This window comes from Kogia breviceps, chromosome 15 (assembly GCF_026419965.1).
Source record: "Kogia breviceps isolate mKogBre1 chromosome 15, mKogBre1 haplotype 1, whole genome shotgun sequence".
NCBI lineage: Eukaryota > Metazoa > Chordata > Mammalia > Artiodactyla > Physeteridae > Kogia > Kogia breviceps.
Window position 1 is genome coordinate 40,753,910 of NC_081324.1, and position 27,845 is coordinate 40,781,754.

The 27,845-nt window shown below is 42.4% G+C and overlaps 1 protein-coding gene across 1 annotated transcript in view; it reads left to right on the plus strand.

Annotated features, from left to right (window-relative positions):
- Positions 1-1,694: 1,694 nt before the first annotated feature.
- Positions 1,695-27,845, plus strand: part of ZSCAN30 (zinc finger and SCAN domain containing 30) — a 90,281-nt gene continuing 64,130 nt past the window's right edge. The window contains exons 1-4 of the mRNA XM_067016016.1: positions 1,695-2,158; positions 3,888-4,378; positions 4,649-4,793; positions 5,676-6,083. Coding sequence (XP_066872117.1) covers positions 3,959-4,378; positions 4,649-4,793; positions 5,676-6,083 — 973 coding nt within the window. The 5' untranslated portion in view covers positions 1,695-2,158; positions 3,888-3,958. The remainder of the gene's footprint in view (positions 2,159-3,887; positions 4,379-4,648; positions 4,794-5,675; positions 6,084-27,845) is intronic.

A 27,845-nucleotide genomic window follows, 5' to 3' on the forward strand; every position in this document is an offset into this window, starting at 1 on the left:
GTGAACTATTTATTACAAGCAATCTTTTACATTTGCTCCCCTTTTTTTTCTTTTCTTTTTTTTGGCTGTGTTGGGTCTTCGTTGCTGCACGTGCACTTTCTCTAGTTGCGGCGAGCAGGCGCTACTCTTTGTTGCAGAGCGCAGGCTTCTCACTGTGGTGGTTTCTCTTGTTGCAGAGCTCTAGGAGCGCAGGCTTCAGTAGTTGTGGCACACAGGCTCAGTAGTTGTGGCTCAAGGGCTCTAGAAGGCAGGCTCAGTAGTTATGGTACACGGGCTTAGTTGCTCCGTGGCACATGGGATCTTCCTGGACCAGGGCTCAAACCCATGTCCCCTGCATTGGCAGGCGGATTCTTAACCACTGCGCCACCAGGGAAGCCTCCCTTTTTTAAAAGAAACTTTAGGTTCTTGGGTCCAGCTATTTGGTAGAATCCTAGATGATGTACTCAACTCTGACTTCCTGCCAAATCACACGGCTTTTCACAGTTCCTTATTCTCCTTGCAGCTTTTGACTGCTGTCCATTTTCTCCTTAAGCCACTTTCTATGACTTCACACCACTGCCAAATTGCCCTTGAGGATCTGTTTCAGATTCCTCATTGCCTTGAGTCATTTAACCCACCCACCATCACCATAAATACATTCCCTAGTACACTTTTGGGTTGTCTTGCTATTTGTGCTAGCAATTAACTCAGCAAAAAATCTTATACCATGAAATACCGCTGTAGAAGCAAGAATTTCTTAAAAAAATAAATTCTTCAAATTTAATATTATTGTAGGTTAATTAAGATGCAAGTTTCTCCACTAATCCCCTAGGACTGGCATAGACTGAGTAAACCAGCCTTTTCTCTCATCACTTCAGACTCCATTTCTAATATACCTTTCTTTTTTGTTTGTTTGTTCATACCAAAAGGGTTTTTTTCTTCTTATTGTCGTTTATTAATTTTCAAGCATTGCTGTCCTCTCCCTGATTCCCTACTTCCCTCTACAAGTATATTTCCAAGAGTCCCTAGGGAAAGTGGGTAGAGGAGGAAGCCAATATGTGGGGCTGTGGCCTTATAGCTCAGTTAGTCTCAAATTGATTTTTAAATTTACTCAAGATTATCTGAGGACATATATATGTATATATTAGTGCCAAAATACGTGCGTGCGCGGGTTCATACCTTTTCAAGGGCCATTAGGTTCTCTTGTGAAAACATGGGGTGAGGATGGGAGGGTCAAACCCATTTCTTACGACGATACTTGGAGCGTAGCCAGCTTCAGGAGCGCAGATGGTATTACAGAATGTTGTGCGTAGTGGTAGAAAGCGCGGGAGTCTCCTCCATGACCTTGGCCAAGTCACAGAAACTTTGGGTTTATTCCCTGTAAAATGGGGATAACCGTACTGGGTTATCGAAAGAGTAACGAAATAATGTAAGTAAAAGTACTCTGAAAAAAATAATGCTGGTTTCTTTGAATGGGGATCCCGAGCAGCTGGATTCCCATCCGTCGGTATTTCGCTCTTCCCCACAGTCCAAGAGCTACCTCTCTGGAAGCCTGAGGCGCGGGCCTCGGCTCGTCTCCAAGGCAACGGCTCCGGCATCCCGGGCCCCGCCCCCTCCCCGCCGAGAGGACCGGAAGCAGCGTCCTGTTGGGCGCTTCCCCGGCTTCTCCCCCAAAACGCGGGGTCGTCCTTCCTAGGCCGGAGGTGAGAGTTGAGGTCTCTTCGCTCTGCTAGGCCTCCGGGAGAAGCGGCCGTCACTCGGGGGAATGGGGAAGGGATGACCGCCGGCCTGGGGCCACCTCACGGTAGCCCCACCACCACTCCCAACACGCGCCCACGCACCCCCTCTTAAAACTCCTCCCCTCCCCCATCCCGGCTACCTCTTCCTCACGCCCCCGGCGCTTCCCCGCGGCCTCCACCTCGTCCCCGCACCTCCTGGCCTCTTACAGCGCGTGCGTGCACCCCCCCTCCTTGTCCGGGTACCCCGTGGCGCCTGACCCCCGCCCCCCAAGCCGACCTCCTCCCATCACCCTCCGCGCGCTTACCTGACCTCCCGCGCACCCTCCCCCCGCGCCCATTCTCCTCGTGTGGTCTTGCGGAGTCGGGTCCCCGTCCGGGTGCGGCGCCGTGTGGTGGAGGAAGGTGTCCCGGGACCGTCGGGAGCAGGCTCAGCAGAGGAGGTATTTCCAAGGGAGAGTCGGTCCCCTCGGGAAAGACCCCCGGATCCAGGACTCTGGGCGAAACCTCCCCACCAGGGACCGGGTTCGTTACGGACCCTCGCGCGGTGTTGGGGGTTTGGTCTCTGGGGTGGAACTGAGAGCAATTGTGGACCCGGCACACACTCCGCTCCTGGTGCGGGAGACGCAAAGTGCGTCCCGGTGGCCACTCCTGAGACTTCCAGAGGATGCTTTAGCTTAGGGGCCCTCTGTGTAACTCCCCTAGACGGCTCCAGACACGTGGCCTCAAACCCCACCTGTCCCTCCGGTCTCGATCCCAGATTCGGTTCCGGCTCAGGATCATCCGGGTCTGCTGCTCCTTATTTGCGCTGCGACCCTGGCCACCGGCTCTGGACCGCGCAGCACCGTAGAAGGTGTGGATGGCCTGAACTCAGACACCAGCCCTGCTCCTTTGCCTTTGGTCTCGTTACCTGAGCTTGCCCTGGCAGGTTCCTCAACATGAGAATGAAAAGAACCTTACAGGGCTTTTGTGGGGATTTAAATGAGTTTATATTTATTAAGATCCCTAGACGAGTGCTTAGCACATAGTAAATTCTCTGCGTTTCAATTGTGGAGCACTGTATAAAGTTGTGTCATTTATTTGGTAACCTTGTCTTTCCCGGGCTAGAATATTAAGTTTTATGCAGCCGCAGGCTTTGTTCGCGTCACCGCCATATCTTCAGTGCCTAGAAGAGTTCTCGGTGAAGTCGGGAAAAAAATGGTAGAGAGGAAATATAGGGGCACATATAACAGTTTAAATTAGTTGTCAGTTACTAGTTATACATATACTACAATGCTACTAAGGAAAGTGTCTTCCCACCCCCTTCCTGCTAACAAGCTAGCGATACTTGGAGAAATTGTTGCCCCCATACATCACTATGTTGCTGGTGACACTGTGATTTGATACAGCGTTTTCTATAATCTATTTGATAATACATAGCAAGATATTTGTCCCTTTTCCTTTGACCCCAGTAAGTCAAGTCCTTGGGACATCTTTGAAGGAAATAATTTGAAAGGAGAAAAATAGTATATTTTCTGAAAATGTGCTTCCCAGCATTGTTTATAATAGTAAAAATTAGAAACAGCCTAAGTATTCTACAGTAAAGAGATAATTAAGTAAAAAAAAAAAAAAGATAAGTTATATGGATGTCACAGATGAGCAGTAGGCATGTACATGAAAAAATGGAAATACATTAAGATGGAGAAATATGCTTTTTTCTTTTGCATGGTCCCTTTAATGCCGAAGTAATATTGTTTTAAAAATTAGTAAGCATTGAAGACAACAATCTATGCAAAGGTACTTCTCTCGTGAGACTATTCCTTAGAGCTCCTTGCAGCAGTCTAGTAAAAATTAACTGGCTCTTCGAGGCTGACCCACAGTCATAACTTTCCTCAGCCTTTCCTTATTTCTGTTCTCCAGGAGCTCCTCTGCAACCCTGGCTGATCTCTTATTGTGATATTTAGTCAGTCTCATGTGCATGATTTTCAGAATAAATTGTGAATTACTCATGTATATAAATTAATGCCTCTGAGCTCTGTGATTCTCTTAAAGAAGGAAGTGTTCTTTGAAAGCATGGTTTATGTTAAGATTAAGGGCAGTACTTTCTGTACAGTCTTACGTTTCTACTCTTAGTTGTATCGTTCTAAGAAGCATTTCTGTCTTGTTTCCACTTGTCTCTTTAATCATATTTAGGAGTGTCCATAAGGAGAGTTTAACCTTCTTGAAGATTTAAGCCTAGCAGTTCAGAGCTATTCCCAGTCCAAATGTCTGCAAAATTGAGAGAAACTTCAAAACTCCTTCCACAAACTTCAGGGGACCCTGACTGCATTCTGGTAATGAAGGCGGAAGAGGGAGGGCAGGCCGGTAATATGGCCTCCAGCCGCCACTGGAGCAGCTACTACAGCTCAGAGACCTACCGCCAGCGGTTCAGGCAGTTTGACTACCAGGAGACACCTGGGCCCCGGGAGGCTCTGAGCCGGCTCCGGGAGCTTTGCTGTCAGTGGCTGAGGCCAGAGGTGCACAGCAAGGAGCAGATCCTGGAGCTGCTGGTGCTGGAGCAGTTCCTGGCCATGTTGCCTGAGGAGCTGCAGGCCTGGTTTCAAGAGAACCGACCAGAGAGTGGAGAGGAAGCCGTGCTGATGCTGGAGGAGCTGGAGAAAGAGCATGACGGGGCAGGTGAACAGGTGAGAAGGGGCTGTGGGGATGAGGGACAAGGCTGAGTCAGGAGCTCTGGCACATCACTGGGGTTAGAGCTCCCAAATTGTACTCCCACTCAGCACAACTAAATGTAGAGTGTGGTGAGTGGACTCCCGGCTGTGCCAGAAAACAAAACGCGCCTCTGCCTTTTTCCTCCCTTTTCCTGTGTCCCAGGATAGTTTCTTCTCTGTTATTTTATTTTCAAGTCCCAACCTGATTCCTTTCTTCAGCCTCAGTTAGTACCAAACTGTTTCTAGGTCTTTCTTGGACGAAATGAGGACATGCTTGCAAAGAAGCTACCAACTTGTGAAATCACTCAGGAGACACCACGTAGCCAGCTTAAGCCCACAAAAAAGCAACTGCAGTGGGCATCGAAGGAGCTTCACACCTTAAGACAAAATGGTGAGGGGCAGGGTTCAGTTCATGGTTGGGGGGTGGGAAGGTGGCCTCTCAGCCCACCCATCACACACATCTAGGCTGCTTTCTGAAAGAGGTCTCCAATCTCCCCTCCTGCCTCCTGTTCCTGTGGGAACTTCCACCATTATATATACTGCCAATGCACATTCTCAGTATTTTGTCCTTATTTCCTTCTCAGAGATTCTTATATTGTTCAGATTTTTGAATCCTTGACATCATCTCCATCCAGATTTTCAAACCTTTTTTTAAGCAGCATGGCCCTCTTCTCAATGAAATTTTAGGCGGAGTTGCAATATATTAAACAGATGAAAATACAGCTACTCTGACTAAAGCAGGAATGAGCAGTCTCAGCCCACCTCTTCTGCCATCAGGCAGTCCCTGAGGCCCTTTTGAGGGACCCCAAGGTCACGGTCTAAAGACTGATTCATTTATTTTTATAACTTTTGTTTATTGATACTCTTGTACTAAATCTTGCTTATTGCTACCCACTACCACATCTAATTCCTCTCCTTCAGTTGCTCCTCTGCTTCTCCAATAATTCCTCATCCTTTAGGCCCTTTCTTTTCTTCCAGACTTTCCTCAGTTTCTAATGTATCTTTTTACCCCTATTCACCATTCTACCTTTTGCACAGAGTTTTCATCTTTATAGTTGCCTGCCTCATCAGTATATAAACCTTCTTTTTCACCTTTTGGTCTTCTCAGTGTTTTCTGCCTTACCCTCTCCATCCTCCACATTGTGAAGCTATATTTCAAACATGCCAGCTAAAAAATAGTCTATATATATATTTCATTTGGATCATTCTATTTCATTTTCCTTCCTTCTGAACAGAGAACTGATTACATTTGCTTTTCCTTGTATTATTTCAGATAGAGACACTGGAACTATAAATGTGAAATCAGCTTCAAGGCGAAAGACTTCTTCAGGCAAAGAACTGCATTACAAAGTTTCTAACACTCTTCAAATGAATGCTTCCCAGAATTTCACATTTAGAGGAACTTGTGAACAAGATAGAAAGTTTGAAAGAAGACAGGGAAACCATCCTCGAAAAAAACAACACAAGTGTGATCAATGTGGGAAAGTCTTTAGTCAGAGCTCAGCCCTTAATCTACATCAGAGGATCCACAGTGGAGAGAAACCTTATACATGTGATGTGTGTGCAAAGGCTTTCAGCCGAAGTGCAATCCTGATTCAACATCGAAGAATCCACACTGGGGAGAAACCCTTCAAATGTCATGAATGTGGGAAAGCCTTTAGTCAGAGCTCGAATCTTTTCAGACATAGGAAAAAACATGCTGGAGAAAAAGTCCCATCAGTGCTATGAGGGAGTCAAAGCATTTACTGAGAACTTTTTCAACAGGGGAGCAGGCACAAGGCACCAATACTCCTTTAGTATAAATCAGTAGTTTCAGTGGGCACCAATTTCCTTTCAAAGGTTGTAAAAGCCACAGGAGAGAATGTAGAATATTTTCTGTCAGCATTGTTTGCTTTTCTCCTTTTTAGTACAGTGTCAGTTCAGATGATTGAGATTCTAAAGCTTAAATAGGATTTCCATCCCTAGTGCAACTCTTGAAAAGATACTCTCAGACATGTTCTACTGTTTCCATTATTAACACAAACAATGAACTGGTATGTTCCTTTTTAGGCAAGTACATTTTCCCTGTTGAGAAGGAGTGTGTGAGTTAGTATATAAGTGGATATTCTCCATTTCATTACTTGCATTGGAGTTATTAGACCAAAGATTAAATCAGTTTTTTTTTTTTTAAATTTCCCGGGAATTCTCTGGCAGTCCAGTGGTTAGGACTCCATGCTTTCACTGCTGCAGGCCTAGGTTCAATCCCTGATCAGGGAACTGATATCCTCCAAGTCACGTGGCATGGCCAAAAATAATAATAATAAAATAAAATAAATTTCCTGTTTTATTTTCTGTTACCAGATTCAAAGTATGAGAATAGGATTGAGGAGACCCAAAAGAATATGTACCTCAAGACCTAAGCTGAAATGTCCAGGGTCATTGTTAAGAAGCAGGTGAGTAAAGGGACTTTACTCATCTCTTACGAAAATCTGAGAACCTACATACTGTTTTGTTTCAATTTTTAAAATTGAGGTATAGTTGATGTATAATATCATCTATACATACTGTTGATGATACTAAGTAATTTCCTATGTAGGAAAAAAAATTGTCTCCTTTACAATTTATATTGGAAATATCTCAGTGAAAGCATTAAGATTTGCTCTACATGTCTTCAGGAAGTAGCCTAAATATGATGAGTGTTCTAATAATGAACAGTTATCTGTGGGTGCTTATATAAAGTTGATGATCACCTTAACATAAAGAAATAAGGAAGATGAAGAAAAGACTGTCCAAACAAGACTGATGTTACCTGGTAAGTGCAGCACATAATGGAGAAGCGTACTTACCTGGAAATGAGAACCCTTAACAGCTGATGACTATCCTTCAGAGTTCTTCATGGCCTCTGTTCTGGCATAAATCAGCTGTGAACATTTTTCAGGCATCACAGGCCTTTTCAGGGTCTTATGCATTCTTAGTAAATGAGTTGCAAGTATTCTGACAATATATAACATAATGTCCCCCTTTCCAGGGATTCTTTTTTTTTTTGCGGTACGCGGGCCTCTCACTGTTGTGGCCTCTCCCGTTGCGGAGCACAGGCTCCGGACGCGCAGGCTCAGTGGCCATGGCTCCCGGGCCCAGCCGCCCCATGGCATGTGGGATCTTCCCGGACCAGGGCACGAACCCGTGTCTCCTGCATCGGCAGGCGGACTCTCAACCACTGCGCCACCAGGGAAGCCCCAGGGATTCTTAATAAAACTCTGTATGTATTACAAGAATACATGGATTGTCATGTCTCCCGTAGTGCCACCGTTACCCAATATGGAGGCAACCATGAGAAATGAAAGTCCTTAGAAGGAGAAGAGAAGATAGGCCTCATGGTGAACTTCTTTGTTCCTCATGAAGTGTAAACCTTTCATTATCAGAAAATCCAGTCATATCTAGTGCTTGGAGTAACTCCTGAGACAAATGTGGGATTACATGCTCTGCTTAGTTAGAATATTGATAAATATTAGATTAGTAAGGGGAGAGGAGAATACAAATTTTAATTTTAGAATTTTCTGATAGTGATTATACTTTGTAGCTCTAGTAAATATGAATAAGTATTGAGTTTTGTACATTTTCATTTATTAAAAATGTAGGAGTCTTTTTATTTGGGTCTCATTCTTTTTGTAATTAAAGAGAGGAACAAGCCATCTATTAAAGCAGCAAATGCCTCAAAAGATACATGTATTGTGAATTACTGCTTAATCATGGAAAGAGTTTTTTGGGTACTATGTGAATAAAATTACAGAATCTAAATCAAGAATTCTGAGGGAAGCGTCTTTCTTCACTTGCTTCTGCCATAAACTTTGCAAGATTACATTGTGTTCAGTGTGAATAATCTGAACTTCTCCACCAGACAGTGATGTGAATCATATCATCTTAGAATAACGAATCTTTAAAGGGTGTCGCTGAGTACTCTAAGTCATCTTGCACTTACATAGGTCTCCTAATAAGTAGAAGGTGCTAGTTTATCTAACTGGAGAATTAATATGACTTGATGTAACTTTGATAAAATTAGCATATTAGCACCCCATCAAATTGATTAATTTCCACAGATAGTAAATACTCCAAAATGAAATTGGTGTTTTTAAAATGAATTTCACTTCATCTGAGCTTTTATTATTATCTATAATCCTACGTTCCCTCTTTTTCTCTCCCATTCTCTTCAGAGACCAGGTCAGATGTTTGTCACTGTCCTTGAAACTTCCTGTATCAGGAATGCTTCTGGATACAAAATCCACCTTTGGTGGCTTAAACAAATTAGACTTTGCAACCAGAAATCTGGAGGCGAGTTGCTGCTAGCTGTCAATCAGCAGCTGAACAATGACTTGTCTGGCTGCTGTCTCTGCACTTCTTTGGGCCTTTCCTTCATACTTATTTTCTCAGATATGCAAGAGAGCTGTCCCAGCTCTGGGAATGGCATCTGGGGTCAAGTCAGAGAGGAAGAGGGACTCCAGCCATGGCCATGTCCTCTACTAGGAAAAGGGAAAGCTTTCCAAGAAACCCCAGCAAAATTCTGCTTATGTTTCCTTGTTGCAGGTGTGTCTAGTAAAGCCAGTGTTTTCAACTCCTAGAGGGAAAGCAGCAGGGCAGATGGGGATTGGGAACCACACTGAGTCAGCCAACAGTGTTTGCCATACTCTTTCTTGGCCACTTTCCTTTTCATGAGCAGATGGCTATGATTTTGCCTCCTTCATTATCAAAAAAAAAAAAAAAAAGATGAGAACTCCACCAAGTTTGTCAACTTATCTACATCTCACCCATCATTTCCTCTCCCTTTCCTTTCAGAATGAAAGAGGGGTCTCTCTTCTCTGGTCCCTCAGCATTCCTTCCCACCTCTGAAGGATGTTGGCTGCCATCAGTTATTCTCTCTTTTTTATTCATCCTTTTGCCTTCCTTCAGGATCCATCTCTTCAACATTCAAATATGCTGATGTGACTTTTCTAGCATATTCTTAAAAATTCAAGATGGTGGCTAATCCCTGAGTAGGGGGGAGCAAAATGGCCTTTAGTTTTGCCTCCTTCATATGCATCCATCTCTTTCAAACACAGTGATCTTTCTAAAACATAAATTTGATTATGTACCCTCCTTGCTTAAAACACAAGCCACCCATTGCTTTTATTTTCCCCCTTTGGCCAAGCCGCGTGTCTTGCGGGATCTTAGTTCCCCCACCAGGGATTGAACCTGTGCCCTCAGTGAAAGTATGGAGTCCTAACGACTAGACTGCCAAGGATTTCCCCGCATTGCTTTTAATGTAAAGTCAGAACTCTTAAACAAGGTTTTTGAGGCTCTTCATGATGTGACCACAGCTTACCATTTCAGCTTTCTCTTTTGTTACCGCCTCCTTAATATTCTATGCCAAAGACATTCTGAATTAGAAGTCCTTCTCCTGCCTCTGGGCCTTTGTATGTGTTCCTTTTAAACTCTTATCCAGCTTCTGCACTTTACGTAACTCCTGTGTATTCTTCAGGTTTTAGCTTAAATGCCACTTCTTCCAGGAAGCCTACTGTTAACATCCTAAGAGTAGGTTGGGACCACCTCCACACCTTTCTATTGATTCCATAGCAATCTGTTCTCACCCTGGCATTACATTTATCACATGAAATACGATATTTTTAAAATATCAAACTACAATCGGCCATAAAAAAGAACAAAATAATGCCATTTGCAGCAACATGGATGGACCTGGAGATTGTCATACTGAGTGAAGTAAGTCTGACAGAGAAAGGCAAATATGCTGCTTATGGGTGGAATCTAAAAAAAATGGTACAGTTGAACTTATTTACAGAACAGAAATAGAGTCACAGATGTAGAACTTATGGTTACCAAGGGGGAAGTGTCGGGGGAGGGATAAATTGGGAGATTGGGACTGACATATACACACTACTATATATAAAATAGATAACTAATAAGGACTTACTGTATAGCACAGGGAACTCTACTCAGGACTCTGTAATGACCTATATAGGAAAAGAATCTAAAAAAGAGTAGATATATGTATATGTATAACTGATTCACTTTGCTGTACAGCTGAAACTAACACAGCATTGTAAATCAACTATACTCCAATAATCATTAAAAGATAAAATATCAAACTGCACATATGGCCCAAGGAAGAGGAGGAATGATACTTTGAGAAGAAGTCACAGAATAGTAAAAGAAAAAAAAAGCCCTCCTGATCCCGGGAATGGTGAGACAGAGAAGGTCAGACACAGGTGACGTTTCACGGCAGAAATGCTGGAGGGGGATGGGAGAGACCTTGAAAGGGGAGAAAGCTGGGCTTACTTGTCATTGAGTGCATTGGGAAAAGAATTGCTGAACAGACTTCCTGGGCTCCAACACTGGACTATTGTAAAAATGGCAATACAGAGTTAGTAAAGAGTCTACCAGCTACCATGTGATTTAGAAGATCTGTAGCCATTCCCGCTGCCCAATGGGGAAGGTAGCTGATTGAACCACCTGGAGAGTTGGGATCATTGGACAAAGTAACTTTGTGGAACTTGTAGCCAGAACTGTGAGTTTCAGCTACACCTTAGAGGGGTGGCTAGAACCAAGGTGGAGGCAAATCATGAAGGAAGGGATACTGGCCTCCTGCCCCACCAGAAGAACAGATCACTTACTACTGCAGGTTTGGTGAGAAAGCACCACAGCAGACTAGCTGCCCAGAATAGAAACCAGAGAGGATCAGGAGGATAGCAAGGCCATCTGAGACCCAATCCACAGCACCACCTCAGCACAGGGAATGTAAACTCTCTTCCCAGACATCCAGATGGCAGAGAACGGCAGAGGGAGAAATAGCCGTGATAGGAAGTTGAACTTAAAATGGACCGAATAATTTAATTCAACTCTTTCATCACTACCACTCCCCACTCAATGGGGGGGAATTCAAGAAGCAAAAACATCAGTTATAAAAAATAAGCTCCACTTTTCTTTTCAATGTTATAGCTTTTTATCCACTAAATGGATACTATATCTGCTCCTGTATTGACCTCACTATGCTATGTTTCTTGAGAGCATGAGCTGCCTCATTCACATGTTTCTCAAGCATCAGGTGCAGTACATGCTCGTAATAGGCACTCAAATATTTGTGAAATGAAAATATTTGCACATCTTATATGTGATAAAGGGTTAATGTCCAGAATATGTAAAGAACTCCTACAATTCAACAGGAAAAAAAAAAAACCCACAAAAACCCTCAAACAACCTATTTCAAAAATGGGCAAAAGACGTGAATAGACATTTCTCCAAAGAAGATATATAAATGGCCAGTAAGTACAGGAAAAGATGTTCAACATGACTAATCATTTGGGAAGTGCAAATCGACACCTCAGATACCATGTCACACCCATCATGCTGGCTGATTAAAAGTACAAAAAATAACAAGTGTTGGCAAGGATGTGGAGAAACTGGAACCCTTGTGCACTGCTGATGGGAATGTAAAATGGTACAACCACTGTGGAAAACAGTTTGGTGGTTCCTCAAAAAGCTAAACATAGAATTACCACATGGTATGGCAATTCCACTCCTGGTATATACCCGAAAGAATGGAAAGCATGGACTCGAACCAATACTAGTACACTCATGTTCATAGCAGCACTATTTACAACAGCCAAAAAGTGGAAGCAACCCAAGTGTTCATCAATAAGTCAATGGATAAGCAAAAATATGGTATATACATACAATTGGAATATCATTTAACCTTAAAAAGCAGTGAAATTCTGATACGGGTATCCCCCGCTTTTCAAAAGTTCACTTTACACCACTTTGCTTTTACGAAAGACCTACATTAGTACAGGTTTTTCCCACTATCTGAAAGTAGAGTGTTCTATGAAACTTTTCATAAGCCGAAATGGTGTAAAGCAAAGAACCAAAAACCGTAGACACAGTTCTAAGCTATGACGGTTTCATGCTGAGATGCTGAGAGTAGTTCTCCAGGAAGGAGCTTGGCGGTTCCACTCTAGCTGCTTGGGCTGCTTGCTGCCTCTCTAACAGCTTGCCGCCAAAACAAGTGCTGAATGCTATGATTGCTTTTTGCCTTTTTCCTTAAAAGTGAAAATCCTCCTCAGATTTATTTCAGTTAGTGAAAACAGGTACAGGTATCCTCTGCTTTTTGAAAGTTTGCTTTCCATCACTTCACTTTTATGAAAGACCTACATTAGTACCTATTTAACCCTCCGTAATAGAGACAGCATGCTCCCCAAATGGCAAGACTGGCACAGCCAAGCTCCTTCCCTGGAACTACACCAAGCATCTCAGCATCAAGCTGCCATAGCTTTGAACTGTGTCTGTGAGCATATGTGCTTTATCTTGATTTATTTCACGTATCCATTAGCAAGATGTGTCATAAAGTAATCGATTCTTTGCTTTACACCATTTTGGCTTCCGAAAGGTTTCATAGAAACTCCCTGCTATGGGATAGCAGAGGAAACTTGTACATGCTACAACATGAATGAACCTTGAAAACATGCTAATTGAAATAAGCCAGACAAAAAAGGATGAATATTGTATGATTCTACTTACATGAGGTATCTAGAATAGGCAGATTCATAGAGACAAAGTAGAATAGTGGTTACCAGGGCAGCGGGGAGAGAAGAATGAGGAGTTGTTTAATGGGTACAGAGTTTCTGTTTGGGGTGATAAAAAAGTTCTGGAAATGGATAATTGTGATGGCTGTACAACATTATAAATGTGCTTAATGCCATTGAATTGTACACTTAAAAATGGTTAAAATGGTCAACTTTATGTATATTTTACCACCAGAGCATTGGAAGAAACAAAAAGGAAATCACTTTTCTATAATCCTGTCCTAATAACATTTATATTCTAGTAAAAAAAAAGGAATAATAATAAGAAGAAACCCTATGGAATGCTGAAAAGCAGAAGATCTGCAAGATAAAATCCAGACGAGTGTTTGGTGAAGGGACTAACAAGTAATTTTCTCTTTGCCACTAACACTTAGGACAGGCAATGATGAGACTATCTCAGCAGCCCTAAAGGAAGATTTGAATGGACTATATGGGCTACAAATCCTGGATGGCTAGTAAATAATACTAAAATTAGTTATAAATTTCCATCTTGGATTCAATGTATTTCCTTATATAAAGCTATATGCTAAGTTAATTACTTTATTGATTCCTGAAATTTTAAGCTAATGGATGTATCTTATTATCTGGCTCTCAATCATACTTGAGTTTTAATTTAGCTCAGATTAACTGGTTTGTCTTCAAATGAAGGATTATTTTTATTCAAAGACTACAATGATATTGAGTGGCAGCTAAACTAAGGAACTCTACTGTCAGAGCTAATGATCAGCTGGGTAGACATCTGCAGTCTTTTCCTATGTAGCTTTGCTGGCTCCAGTCTATTGAAGAAGGAGTTGTCAGGATTCTAGGTAGAATATCTCCAGCTGGACATGTCAGTGAGGCTGCATCAGAACTGAGTTAGTCCATTAAATTTTACTTTTTTTTTTTTTTTTTTCTGCTGTACGCGGGCCTCTCACTCTTGTGGCCTCTCCCGTTGCGGAGCACAGGCTCTGGACGCGCAGGCCCAGCGGCCATGGCCCACGGGCCCAGCCGCTCCGCGGCACGCGGGATCCTCCAGGACCGGGGCACGAACCCGTGTCCCCTGCATCGGCAGGCAGACTCGCAACCACTGCGCCACCAGGGAAGCCCTAAATTTTACTTTTGATTCATTGGCTATTAGCAGTCTTGTCACCTAGGTGGTTTTACAGTTTGATATTTTTAATATTCATTCAACCCCAAATGATTAGTCTAAGCCAATTATGATACTCCTATTCCACTTGCAAGTAATTTTGATTTAGAAACAGGCATATCACTCAGTTTGGACCAATGAGACATTAGGGGAAGCCTGCTGCATGGCTTCTGGAAAAGTTTGCTTTCTTCTAAGAAAGAGACATAGGGACTTCCCTGGCAGTCCAGTGGTTAAGGCTCTGCACTTCCACTGCAGGGGGCGAGGGTTAAATTCCTGGTCAGAGAACTAAGATCCCACATGCTGCGCGGTGCGGTCAAAAACAAAGAGACATGAAGAAGAGATGATGCTTTTCTATCTCCAGATGTTGTTGTGACTGGTTATGACAGCAGGCAGTGCTGCAACAGCTGGAAGATGAATCGGACCCATGTGGAGGAAGGAGCCAAGAGTACTACAGATAAGCAGGACTGAAGCCCTGAAGTAACAAGTTTTTTTTTTTTTCCTGAGGTACCATTCCTTTAAATACTTATATGAGAAGAGACAAAAGACTTAAAATCAGTGATCTGATTATCTACATTAAGAAGGCAGCGGGCTTCCCTGGTGGCACAGTGGTTGAGAGTCCGCCTGCCGATGCAGGCAGGGGACACGGGTTCGTGCCCCGGTCTGGGAGGATCCCACATGCAGCGGAGCAGCTGGGCCCGTGAGCCATGGCCGCTGAGCCTGCGTGTCCGGAGCCTGTGCTCCGCAACGGGAGAGGCCACAACAGTGAGAGGCCCGTGTACCGCCAAAAAAAAAAAAAAAGAAGCCAGGGAATGGGACTTCCCTGGTGGCGCAGTGGTTAGGAGTCCTCCTGCCAATGCAGGGAACACAGGTTCGATCCCTGGTCCAGGAAGATCCCACATGCCAAGAGGCAACTAGGGCCGTGCGCCACAACTACTGAGCCTGTGCTCTATAGCTCGCGAGCCACAACTATTGAGGGCCTCATGCCTGGAGCCCGTGCTCTGCAACAAGAGAGGCAACTGCAGTGAGAAGACCGTGCACCACAATGAAGAGTGGCCCCCGCTCACCGCAACTAGAGAAAGCCGTGCACAGCAACAAAGACCCAATGCAGCCAAAAATAAATTAATTAAAGAAAAAAAAAAAAAAAGAAGAAGTCAGGGAAAAAACAAAAGAGCAATGTAAAACTAAAGTAAGCCAAAGGCGGAAAATGATGAAAATAAAAACAGAGGCTCTGGTTCTAGACAAGATGGAGTCAGTACACTCCAACCTATCTCTCTCTAAAGAGAGATTCCCACAGGATCCTGGACAGAAAGCATGGAACAGCTCCCTGAGGACTCCTCAATGTAAATAATAGCAAGCAGACTGGGGAAGAAGACTAGAATTTCAAGTTCCACTGAATTTACCCTTTTTCCCTTTTGGTATCACCTGGCCTGGATTCAAAGGAAGCCTGAAACCCTGAAGTGCACACAGAGAAGAACTCCAAGAGAAGTGTTCTGTGTCTGGCCCAAGGGATGAGAAAGGGGCTTCTAAGGGTCAAGAGAATAGGGGAAATCCCACATCTTTTTTTTTTTTTCATTCAACTTCTCTCCCTATGGCAGCAGCAGTAGCACAGCGATGGCAGGGGTCACAGGGAAGGCACCTTAAACTAAGAGAGGGGGAACCCTTCACTCTGATCAGAGGAGCTTTGGTCTCAAGAGCATGGTGCCAATCCCCATTACTTTTATTCTCTTGGTGTCCTATCACTCCTTTGACCAGGATGCAGATGTAGTTGAGAGAAGTAAATATCAGAGCAGGAAAAATAAAACCCCAGCTTTCTAGCTGGAAGACTAGTAAGGGAGGCCTCAAGGAGTGAGAAAGTGTTGCATTTGTTGCAGAGACTATCTCTAGAGTGATCCCCACAAGTAGTGTATGAACTCGTCTGCTCACCTCTAAACTATGCATGCATGGATCTGACCCTAAACATCAGAGCACAGCCATTGAGAACTGAGCTACAGGGCAGACTACCGCCCAGAATCCAGACTGGCCACTGAGTGGCATACACAGGACTAGAAATGTTTGGAAACTGAACTGACTTTGGAAAGCCCAAACAATGCAGATCAGACCTTGTAACCTGACCCTAACAAGGGCAGCTCCTTGCTAAAACAAACAAACAAGTCAACCTTCAATTTAGGGTTTAAATGATACCCAGAATCTGATAACATAATATTCAAAATGTGAAGTATACAGTGCAAAATTACTAAGCACAGGAAGAACCAAACTATCTCAATTTGCAAAAAGGAAGAAAATCAAATTATATCAAGGCCTAGATGACATAGATTTTAGAGTTCTCAGAAAAAGACTTTAATCAGATATTATAACCCTGCTTAGGAAGTAAGGGTGAATGAATGGAAAGACTGGAAACATCAGCAAAGAAATAGAAGGTATAAAGAAGACCCAGGGCTTCCCTGGTGGCGCAGTGGTTGAGAGTCCGCCTGGTGATGCAGGGGACATGAGTTCGTGCCCTGGTCCGCGAAGATCCCACGCAGCGACCCAAACGGAAATTTTAGTGCTGAAAAATACAACCAAAATAAAATATTCACTTGATGAGCTTAATGGAAGAATACAGATGACAGAGGAAATAGCTATATATCAGTAGAAATCATCCAATTTAAACAACACAGAGAATAAAAGATTGAAAAACAGAAAAAAAAAACAGACAGTACAAAAAAAGAAGACGACAATCCAAAATCCTTAAGGAACACAGGCACAAAATTCCTCAACAAAATATTATCAAACTGAATCCAGCAATGTGTAAAAAGAATAAAACACCTGGACGAAATGGGGTTTATCCCAGGACTATAAGGTTGACTCAGTATTCAAAATCAAAGAAACACACCAGATTAGTAGTTTCAAAGAGAAAACACCACATGATCATATCAATTAATGCAGAAAGAGTATTTGACAAAATTCACCACCCACTGATAAGAAAAAATAGGAACTTCCTCAAACTAATAAAAGGCATCTATTAAAAAGCTAGAGTTCACTACAAACCTATTAGACTGGCCAAAACCTGGAACACCAACAACACCAAATGCTGATGAGGATATGGAAAAACAGGAATTCTCACTCACTGGTGGTGGTAATGCAAAATTGTACAGATACATTGGAAGATAATTCAATAGTTTCTTACAGAATTAAACATACTTTCTTGCAAATGATATGACTGATAAGGGGTTAATATCCAAAATACATAAATAACTCATACAACTCAACATCAAAAAAACGAACAACCCATTTTTAAAATGGGCAGAAGACCTGAACAGACATTTTTCCAAAGAGGACATTCAGATGGCCAACAGGCACATGAAAAAATGCTCAATATCGTTAATCATCAGGGAAATGCAAATTAAAACCACAATAAGATATCACCTCACACCTTCAGAATGGCTATCATCAAAAAGAACACAAATAACAAATATTGGCCAGGAGGTGGATAAAAGGGAACCGTTGTACACTATTGATGGGAGTGTAAATTGGTGCAGCCACTGTGGAAAACAGTATGGAGATTCCTCAAAAAACTAAAAATAGAACTACCATATGACCCAGCAGTTCCAGTCGTGGGTATGTATCCAAAAAAACGAAAACATTAATTCGAAAAGATAATTGCAGTATATCCAGACAATGGAATACTATTCAGTGCTACAAAAGAGATGAGCTATCAAGACATGAAAAGGCATGGAGAAATGTTAAATACATATTACTAAGTGAAAGAAGCCAACCTGAAAAGACTATATACAGTATGATTCCAACTGTATGACATTCTGGAAAAGGCAAAACTATGGAGACAGTAAAAAGTTGCCAGGGGTGGGGGAGAGTAGAGAGATGAGTAGCCAGAGCACAGAGGATTTCAGGGCAATGAAAAGACTTTTTATGATATTATAATGATGGATATATGTCATTATACATTTGTCCAAACCCACAGAATGTACAACACCAAGCGTGAACCCTAAGGTAGACTATGGACTTTGGGAGATTATGATGTGTCAATGTAGGTTCAGCCTGGTTTAAAAAAAAAAAAAAAAAAAAATATATATATATATATATATATATATATATATATATATACCATTCTGGTGAGTGATATTGATAATGAGAGAGGCTATGCATGTGTAGGGGCACAGGATATCTTCTTCTCAATTTTGTTGTAAACCTGAAACTGCTCCAAAAAAAGTCTTACATAAAGCAAAAAAACCAAAACAAACAAAAATCTCTAGAGTTAAGATCATACTTAGTTGTGAAAGACTGAATACTTTTTCCCCTAAGAGAGATCTACTCTTTCCTCTCCTACTCAGTATTGAATTGGAAGTCCTAGCCAGTACAATAAGGCAAAGAAAAAGAAATCAAAATAATAGAGATTGGAAATTAAATAAATTTTCCCTATTCACAGATAACATGATTATCTCCATAGAAAATTTCACTGACTCTATAAAAAAATCTTCAAAATACTAATGATGGAGTTATGATGGTTAATTTTATGTGTCAACTTGATTGAGCTAAGGGATGCCCAGATACCTGGTAAAACCTTATTTCTGGGTGTTCCTGTGAAGGTATTTCCAGAAGAGATTAGCATTTGAATCAGTAGATTAAGTAAAGAAGTTCACCATTGTATTGGGAGTTTGGGATTAGCAGAGGCAAACTATTATATATAGAACGGATAAACAAACAGGTCCTCCTGTATAGCACAGGGAAATATTCAATATCCCGTGATAAACCATAATGGAAAAGAATATGAAAAAGAATGTACCTATGTAATTGAATCACTTGGCTGTACAACAGAAATTAACACAACATTGTAAGTCAACTACACTTCAATAAAATAAATTTTAAAAAAAAAGTTCACCTTCACCAATATGGGTGGGCATCATCCAATCTCTTGAGGATCTGAAAAGGCAAAGGATGGGCATATTTGCTCTCTCTGCTTGAACTGAGACATCCATTTTTTCCTGCCTCTCAGACATTCGCCAGAATGAATTACATCTCCAATTTTCCTAATTCCCCAGCTTACAGATAGAAGATTGTGGGACTTCTTGGCCTTCATAACTGTAAGCCAACTTCTAGAACATATCTTAGATAGCTAGATACAGATATATGGATATATATCCTATTGGTTCTGTTTCTCTGGAGAACCTTGACTAATACAGGAATTTATCAAGGTTGTAAGATACAAGTCAATACACAAAAATCAATTATATTTATAAATACAGCTGTGAACAACTGGATGTTTTAAAACATCATTTTAATTAGCTCCAAAAATCAGTTAATGCTCAGAAATAAATTGAATAAAACATGGGCAGGATCTACACACTGAAATATACAAAATGCTGATGAATAAAATCAAAGAAAATTTAAATGGAGAGATATAATGTGTATCCATGGATTGGTAGACTCAATATGATTAACATGCCAGTTGTCCATAAAATTGATCAATAGATTTAATGCAATTGTGACAGAATTCAGTAGGATATTTTGTGTAGATATAGGCAAGCTAATTCTAAAAGTTTTATGGAATGCTAAATGAACTATATATACCTAAAATAATTTTGAAAAGAAAAACAAAGTTGGAGGACTCACGCTACCAGGTTTTAAACAATTATTATAAAGCTATAGTAATCAAAGATGTGGTATTGAGATAGATACAGAGATCAAAGTAACATATTAGAGAGTTCAGAAAAAGATCCACACAAATATGGCTGATTTTTTAAATAAAGATGGAGGTCTTCCCTGGTGGTGCAGTGGTTAAGAATCCACCTGCCAATGCAGGGGACACGGTTCAAGCCCTGGTCCAGGAAGATTCCACATGCCATGGAGCAGCTGAGCCCGTGCACCACAACTACTGAGCCTGCCTTCTAGAGCCCTTGAGCCACAACTACTGAGCCCGCATGCCACAACTACTGAAGCCTGCACACCTAAAGCCTGTGCTCCACAACAAGAGAAGCCACCACAATGAGAAGCCTGAGCACCGCAATGAAAAGTAGCCCCTGCTCACCGCAACTAGAGAAAGCCTGTGCACAGCAACGAAAACCCAATGCAAACAAAAATAAATTTAAAGAAAAAAAGATGGAAATGCAATGCAATAAAAACAAAACAAACTTTTAATCAAATAGAGCAATTGGACATTTATATGGAAACACACATATACACAAACTCTCAACCTATAATTCATACCTTATATAAAAATTAATGTAATATAAATAATACATCTAATATTAAATGTAACCTGGTGTTAGGAATTCTTAGCTATGACACCAAAAGGACTAGCCATAAAATTTTAAAATGGATAAATTGGAGTTCATCAAAATTAAACATTTTTCTCTGTGAAACACACCATTAAAAGAATATAGAGATAGATATAATTTTTAATAGTGCTTTTCCAGATTCATACTCTATATACCAAATATTGATTTTGGCTCAATATTTCTTTTTTTCACTTTTTAAAATTCAATTTATTCAAACTAAAAAAAGCAAAAATCATATATATTAGTCAGCTCCAGCTGCTATAACAAAATACTATAAACTGGGTAGCTTAAGTAACAGGAATTTAGTTCTTACAGTTCTGGAGGTTGGGAAATACAAGGTCAAGGTGCCAGCTAATTTGGTTCCCAGGTGAGGGCTCTCTTCCTGTCTTGCAGATGGCCATCTTCTTGCCTTGTCTTCACATGGTGGAGAGAGAGAGGAAGCAAGCTCTCTACATCTCTTTTTATAAGGGAACTAATCCCATCATGGAGGCCCCACTCTCATGACCATATCTAACCTAATTACCTCCCAAGGGGCCCAACTTCAAATACCATCACACTGTGGGTTAGGGCTTCAACGTGTGAGTTTGGGAGGCGAGCACAAATATTCAGTCCATAATACTATATGACCCAGCAATTCCACTTCTAGATATTTACTCTAGAGAGATAAAAACTTATGGTCACACAAAAGCATGTCCATTAGTATTTATAGCAGCTCTATTAAAAATCGCCCAAATATGGAATCAACCCAAAAGTCCTTCAATGGATGAATGGATAAACAAACTGATACCTACAGTAAACTACTACTCAGCAATAAAATGAAATGCACTATTGTGACATGCAACAACATAGATGAATCTCAAAGGTAGTATGTTTAATGAAAGTTATGTAAAAGGTTAAATACTTTATGATTCCATTTGTATTACATTGTGTAAAGTCATTGATGGATTATAAATCAGTGGTTGCCATGGGTTAGGGAGTAGGAAAGTTGTGAGTACATCTTGAGGGAGTTTTGTGGAATGATAGAACTATCCTGTATCATGATTTTGGTGGTAGTTTTACAATCTGTACATGTTTTAAAACTCCTAGAACTATCTGCTAAAACAGAACTAATTTTATCGTATATTAATTTCTTTTAAAAGGAGCAGAACTCCATGAAATAGAAAACAAAAGTAATAGAGCAAATAAATGAACCCAAAAGTTGTTACTTTGAAAGATTAATAAAATTGATAAACTTCAAGCAAAACTGATAAAGAAAAAGAAACAAGAGTACCAATTTCAGGAATGAAAAAGGGGACATCACTACTGATCCTGTAGACAGGATATTAAGGAAATATTATGAACAACTTTATGCTAATACATCTGACAACTTACATGAGTTAGATAAATTTCTTGAAATAAACTACTACCCCTTATATCTCATTGACCAGAACAGAATCATTTGGCCATTCCTAGCCATTAGGGAGGCAAAGTGAATATATGGCAAAGAGAAACAGAGAAGTCATGGATGGCTTAGCTCAATCACAACTTATTACCTATGGGCTGGGCACAGTGTTGGTCCCCCAAAATTAAAAAAATGAGGGGTGTATTAGAAGTAAGGGGGAGTGCTTTATGTAGGAAATTAACAATGCCTGCCACAGTTACCTTTTTAGTCACTTGCAATGAAAAGATTCCTGGTGCAGTGTATTTATTAGTTAAAATGGAATATTTAACCAGTGTATTTTAAGTGCCCAGAGGGAGATACTTTTGAGCTGAGGAGAAGGTATGAGACCTCCAAAATAATTGTTAGAGAAAATCCTAGAAAAGATAATTTTTGGATGAAAAATGGTAACACCAAATCTGAAGGTCTGTGTTTTTGTTCAGTGTGAAAACTTTTCTTACCTCACTTCCGTCATCTCCGGGTGCCTCCGTTCCCCTTCAGCATACTAATTCATTTAGATGTCCCTGCTGGTATTCTTTTTTCTTTTTTTCCTGCTGGTATTCTTAAGCTCTTTTACTGTAGTACTTCTGCATTGTCTTGTAAATACTTGTTTTCTATGTCTATCTCCTGAACAAGATGGTAATGTTAAAAGAGGGAATCATGACCTCATTTTTTTTTTTTTTTTTTTTTTAGCGGTACGCTGGCCTCTCACTGCTGTGGTCTTTCCCGCTGCGGAGCACAGGCTCCGGATGCGCAGGCTCAGCGGCCATGGCTCACGGGCCCAGCTGCTCTGATGCATGTGGGATCTTCCCGGACCGGGGCACGAACCCGTGTGCCCTGCATTGGCAGGCAGACTCTCAACCACTGCGCCACCAGGGAAGCCCCATGACTTCATTTTAATCATTTCTAGGTCTCTGGAACTCAGCCAGGTAGCATCTGTCTGGTTTTGTTTGTTTGCTTTTAATTTTTACCATTAATTAACGGATGAGATGCTTTCAAGGCAAGGTTAAAAGATTTGGCTGGTAAAAAAACAATGTTTTTAGATTTAGACAGATTATTACTTACAGAGACAAAGCAAGAGTAGCCAAAGGTTTCAGCTCCCCATGAGCTTTTGTCTTACACACCGAAAGGATGACACCCAAACAAAAGGAGTTGGGTGACTGCAACCTGAGACGTGGGACCCCTTGTTGCTGAGGGGCTAATGCCACACTGCATATCTAAACCTTTATATAATCTGCAGCTGTACTCTAGGCTGGTGAGGCAGAAAGCCTCATCACAACGTGGGAAGCCTGGAGAAAGTTCCCTGACAGCCTCCTGGAAGGACAGGGAGCTGAGTGGCAAATGGCCTATAGCAGCTCCTCATGAGCCTCTCATGTTCCAGGGGGATCACAAGGTGTTCTGCCAAGACTCAGATCAGCTGCAGCACAAGCCTCGTCTCTGTGGCCTCTGTAGATATGTGCAAGGTCGTCAGGCACTGGCACGGAGCTATTCCCTACACTCAGGTTGCCCAGAGGATCATGATGCTCTATCTTTTTTATTTTAAATAAATTTATTTATTTTTGGCTGCATTGGGTCTTTGTTGCTGCGCATGGTCTTTTCTCTAGTTGTGGAGAGTGGTGGCTTCTCTTGTGGAGCACGGGCTCTAGGTGCACGGGCTTCAGTAGTTGTGGCTCTAGGGCTCTAGAGCACAGGCTCAGTAGTCGTGGTGCATGGGCTCAGTTGCTCCGCGGCATGTGGGATCTTCCCAAACCAGGGCTTGAACCCGTGTCCCCTGCATCGGCAGGCAGATTCTTAACCACTGCACCATCAGGGAAGTCCATGACGCTCTATCTTGACTAGATCTTTAAGATAGCAACAGGGTCCACCATTCAGGAAAGAGCTCACATAGTGGGGTTCAGAAGGATGGTGTTTCAAAACCGGGGTTGGTAGTCCCTGCCCTCAAATGAGTAAATTAGAGAGGAAAACTTCATCGTGGTTTCCATTTATTCTCTCAGAATTAGGAATGATAGAACGAATCCCAGGCAAAGGGTTTTGTAAAATTTTGCAACATTTTTAATCTCCCCAAGTATTTCTGTTTGATGTGTATCTTTTTAGTTTTCCAACATTACTTAGATGTAAAAAAAAAAAAAGAACTCTTAAAGCAAAACAAAACCCCAAAATGCCTTGAGCTAGCTTTTAGAGTCACAGAAGAGAGAAAGGTTGGGAAGAGCAGCCAAGTAGGTTGGTGGCAGTAGGCAAGCAGGAGAGAAAAAAGTCTGCATTTTGGAAACCTCCTAAATGAAGAAAGAGAAGAGGCATCAGAGTCGCAGGGGTTCTGGGGAGGCAAAGCTCTAGTCAGAGAGTAGAGTAGTGCTATACCATCAGCTTCTAACTCACTTGCTCTCTCATTCACGAATCCAGCAGAGACTTGAGGGCTCTTTGCAAAGGGCACTTTTCTGAAAGAGGCAGAAAGCTGAAGCCTCAGGATCTTGGAATGCTTCTGGAAGGCTGGACGCACTTCTAACACAGACCTTAAACAACAGGGCTCTTTTGTGTGGTTTCTGAGGCCTGACATGTGATCTAGCAAAGGCAGCAATCTGAGCAGCCCACGCTTCATTCACTTATTCAATAAATATTTATTGAGTTCTCTATGTACCAGGCAGTCAGCATCCTGGGACTACTAGGTGGGGATACTGTGGTGAACAAGACAGGCAAGGTCCCTGCCCTTAGGGGACTTATGGAGAAAAACAAAACAAAACAAAAAAACAGAGAAATGAATAAGTGGGCTCACTTCTACCCAGTGCTTGAGAGTGGGGAGGCTTCTGGGAGGAAAGGTGGTCAGGGAGGCTGAGGATCCTGGGCCACAGCGAGCCAAAGAGCTGGGGAGTGGGGTGGGGTGGAGATGGGATTGGGGGCAAGGAACAGATTACAGGTGGCCTTACAGACAAATGTCAGGAGTTTTTATGTCATAATTAAGGCAGTAGGGATCCACTGAAGGCCTTTAAATACGGGATGAAATTATCTGATTTATGTTTTTAAACGATCACTTTGGCAGCTGTTTTGTAGTATAAAATGTCAAGCCTTAAGTCAGAAAGTGACCACGCATTCTGCAAATTCAGTGTGCGATCATTGCCAAAGCTCTTGGTTAAGTCTCATTTTGTTTCCCTGACACATAAATTGGTCATACTAAAGCTCTATAGCACAGCAAGTGGGAGGCAAAGGTTAGAGTCATGGCTTGGTTTTAAATCTTGCTTCCCACTTACTAATTATGAGCTCTCGGCAAGCTATTTACTTGTGCCGCGATTATCTCAGCTGTGAAATGGGGATAATAAAAGTTCTTACTATTTTAGGGTTGTTGTGAAAATTAAATTACAATACATGTAAAGCATGGTGACAGTGCCTGGTACGATGTAGTTAGCAACCATAAATATTAGCTTTTGTTACTTCTGTCAGAGGATTACTGTGAGGATCACATGAGATAATGCATGTGAAAAGGCTTATGAAACCGTAAGACTATCTTAATGGCAGAATTCTTTCTTTTCCTTGTCTTTTAAGCGGAACACAGAAGGCTGAGCTATCCGGAGGAAAGAGGCGCGAGGCCAAGCGTAGCCTCAAAGCAGTCATTGTCGTCGGTCAGCCCTTCCCCCCGCCCGGAGCGCATCTCCATGGTAACGCGGTGCTTCGCTTACCCCCGCCTCCTGGGGCCCGCAGACCGGAAGCAGTCCGCGCCGGGGGCTGCTGGGAAACCGCTTGTGAGTGGCGTTTGTGCGTCCGCCGTGCACAGCGAAGCGGCTGCGGTTCCCGAGCCCGAGGTTTGCGCGAGAGTGGGGGGAAGTGCGTGAGGGGGACTCTGGGCTACGAGCTGCGGACCGCTTTGGCAAGAGTCAGCGAAGAAGCCTGGCGGGGACCTTTCTCGGCTTCCCGGGAGGCGCGGGGGGGCAGGCCGCGGTCTCCGTGCCCGGCAGTTGGGAGACGGCGAGGGGTAGACGGAAAGCCTGATTGGGCTTTCAGCACCTTCGGAGACTCCTCCATCCCTTGTGTCCTCCGCGACCCTTGCCTTCCCCTCCCCCATCGGCCGGTTTTGTTCTATTTTGAGGCCCTGGCATCTCGCGGAGAGTTCTGGGATTCTTTTTGGGCGGAGGTGGGAGTGGGCGAACCTCGCGCGGGGCCTGCCGGGACTTGTAGTTCAGCTGGCCGCGGGCGGAAGTACCGTGGCTTCGACGCTGTTGTGACAGGGTGGATTTTGGTCTAACGAAAGCCGCCGCCGCGAGTGCGGGGAAGAAGGGCTGGAATCGCTGGGGGTGGGGGCGGGGTTCGCAGCAGCACTCTGCAGGAGTGAGTGGGGGGGGGGTCACTTGGAACGGGGCTCCCCGCCCACGCACCGTCGGGACCGCGAGCCTGCTCTCCCCGCACCTCCTCACGTCCCACGGGCAGGGTGCTGTATGAGAACGTAAAAGGAAGAGAAATTTATTTTCTGTAGACTGAGCCGTCGATAAGGTAGGGTCTTGGAATAGGAACAAACGAATCTGTAGGCCAAGCCTACGTGTTTGTAAGGGCACCACACTCCAGAGTATTTAATTACACTTGTATGTATATTACCTGATAAGATCTTTTCCGATTCCTAGTCTCATGGGGTTCCGGTAAATTTTTTGGAAATTACTGGCTTTCACATTCCGGGTCCTGAATAGGTACATTGAGTAGCTGCATGGCTCATTCCTAATGGGTATTGTAAACAATGGCATGGGCATGACTGTGCAAATACTAAGGAAAGGATCAGAAATAGCACAAGGTTTCCCTGAAGGTAGAAGCCAGGGAGCCTGTGAGTCACCCAGTGTAAGGACAGGAGTCTGCACCACTGCACGAAGTTATGGTATGAGAGTGCCTTTTCTTCGAAGAATTTTACTGTGATTAATGCCTGTCATTACAAATGTAAAGGTACTTACGGTGCGGTGGGTGACTGGATAATACTTAACTTTTATGGCACATAGTGGTTAATTTTTATCAACATTATGTATCTGTTACTGAGCAAGTGAATGTTTTTTTCACGTATATTTTAACTCCAGGGAGTTCTTAAACATTTTGAAAATATTTCTTAGCCCTTAAAAAACATTTGTCAAAAGAAATTTTTTAAGCAGATAATGAAAAAGGAGTTCCTGCTTTTGAGGTGACCTAAGTGTGTCAGGGAACACCAGTTATGAATTGCAAATAATGTGTTCAAGGGTCAGATGCATTTAAATAACATTGAAGTGGTCTGGTGCTTATTTGGATTCTTTTGATTGTTGAAATTGGTTTTGTAGGTCATAGATAGGCAAACTTTTTCTCTAAAGGGCCAGAGTAAATACTAGGTTTTTCACGCCCTATAGTGTCTATTGCAATTGTCTACTCAATTGTCTACTCAATTCTGCTATTGCAGCGTGAACAAATAAATAAAATTTATGGAGACAACTTAATTTCATATCATTTTCACATGTCATGGAGTGTTCTTTCGATTTCTTTCAACCATGTCAAAATGTGAAAACTCTTCTTAGTACAAGCACTGTACAAAAATGGGCACCAGGCTAGATTTGGCCATGAGCTGTAGTTTGCCAGCTTCTGGTTTAGGTTATTGATTGGAATTTTTAACCTAGTAAAAGAATACATTTTTATTTCATTTAATCGGTATGTGTCCAAATTCTTAGAATATTTGGTCATTTATATATTTTTCATTTCTTGTGCCTCAGGAGTGCCTGTGAAGAAAACGGGGTATTTCCCTGAGGCCTGTATCCTACCTTGATTGTCTTGTCTTGAAGTACTATAAATCAGGATGTCTGCACAGTCAGTGGAAGAGGATTCAATACTTATCATCCCAACTCCAGATGAAGAGGAAAAAATTCTGAGAGTGAAGTTGGAGGAGGATCCTGATGGCGAAGAGGGGTCAAGTATCCCCTGGAACCATCTCCCTGACCCGGAGGTTTTCCGGCAGCGATTCAGGCAGTTTGGATACCAGGATTCACCTGGGCCCCGTGAAGCTGTGAGCCAGCTTCGGGAACTTTGCCGTCTATGG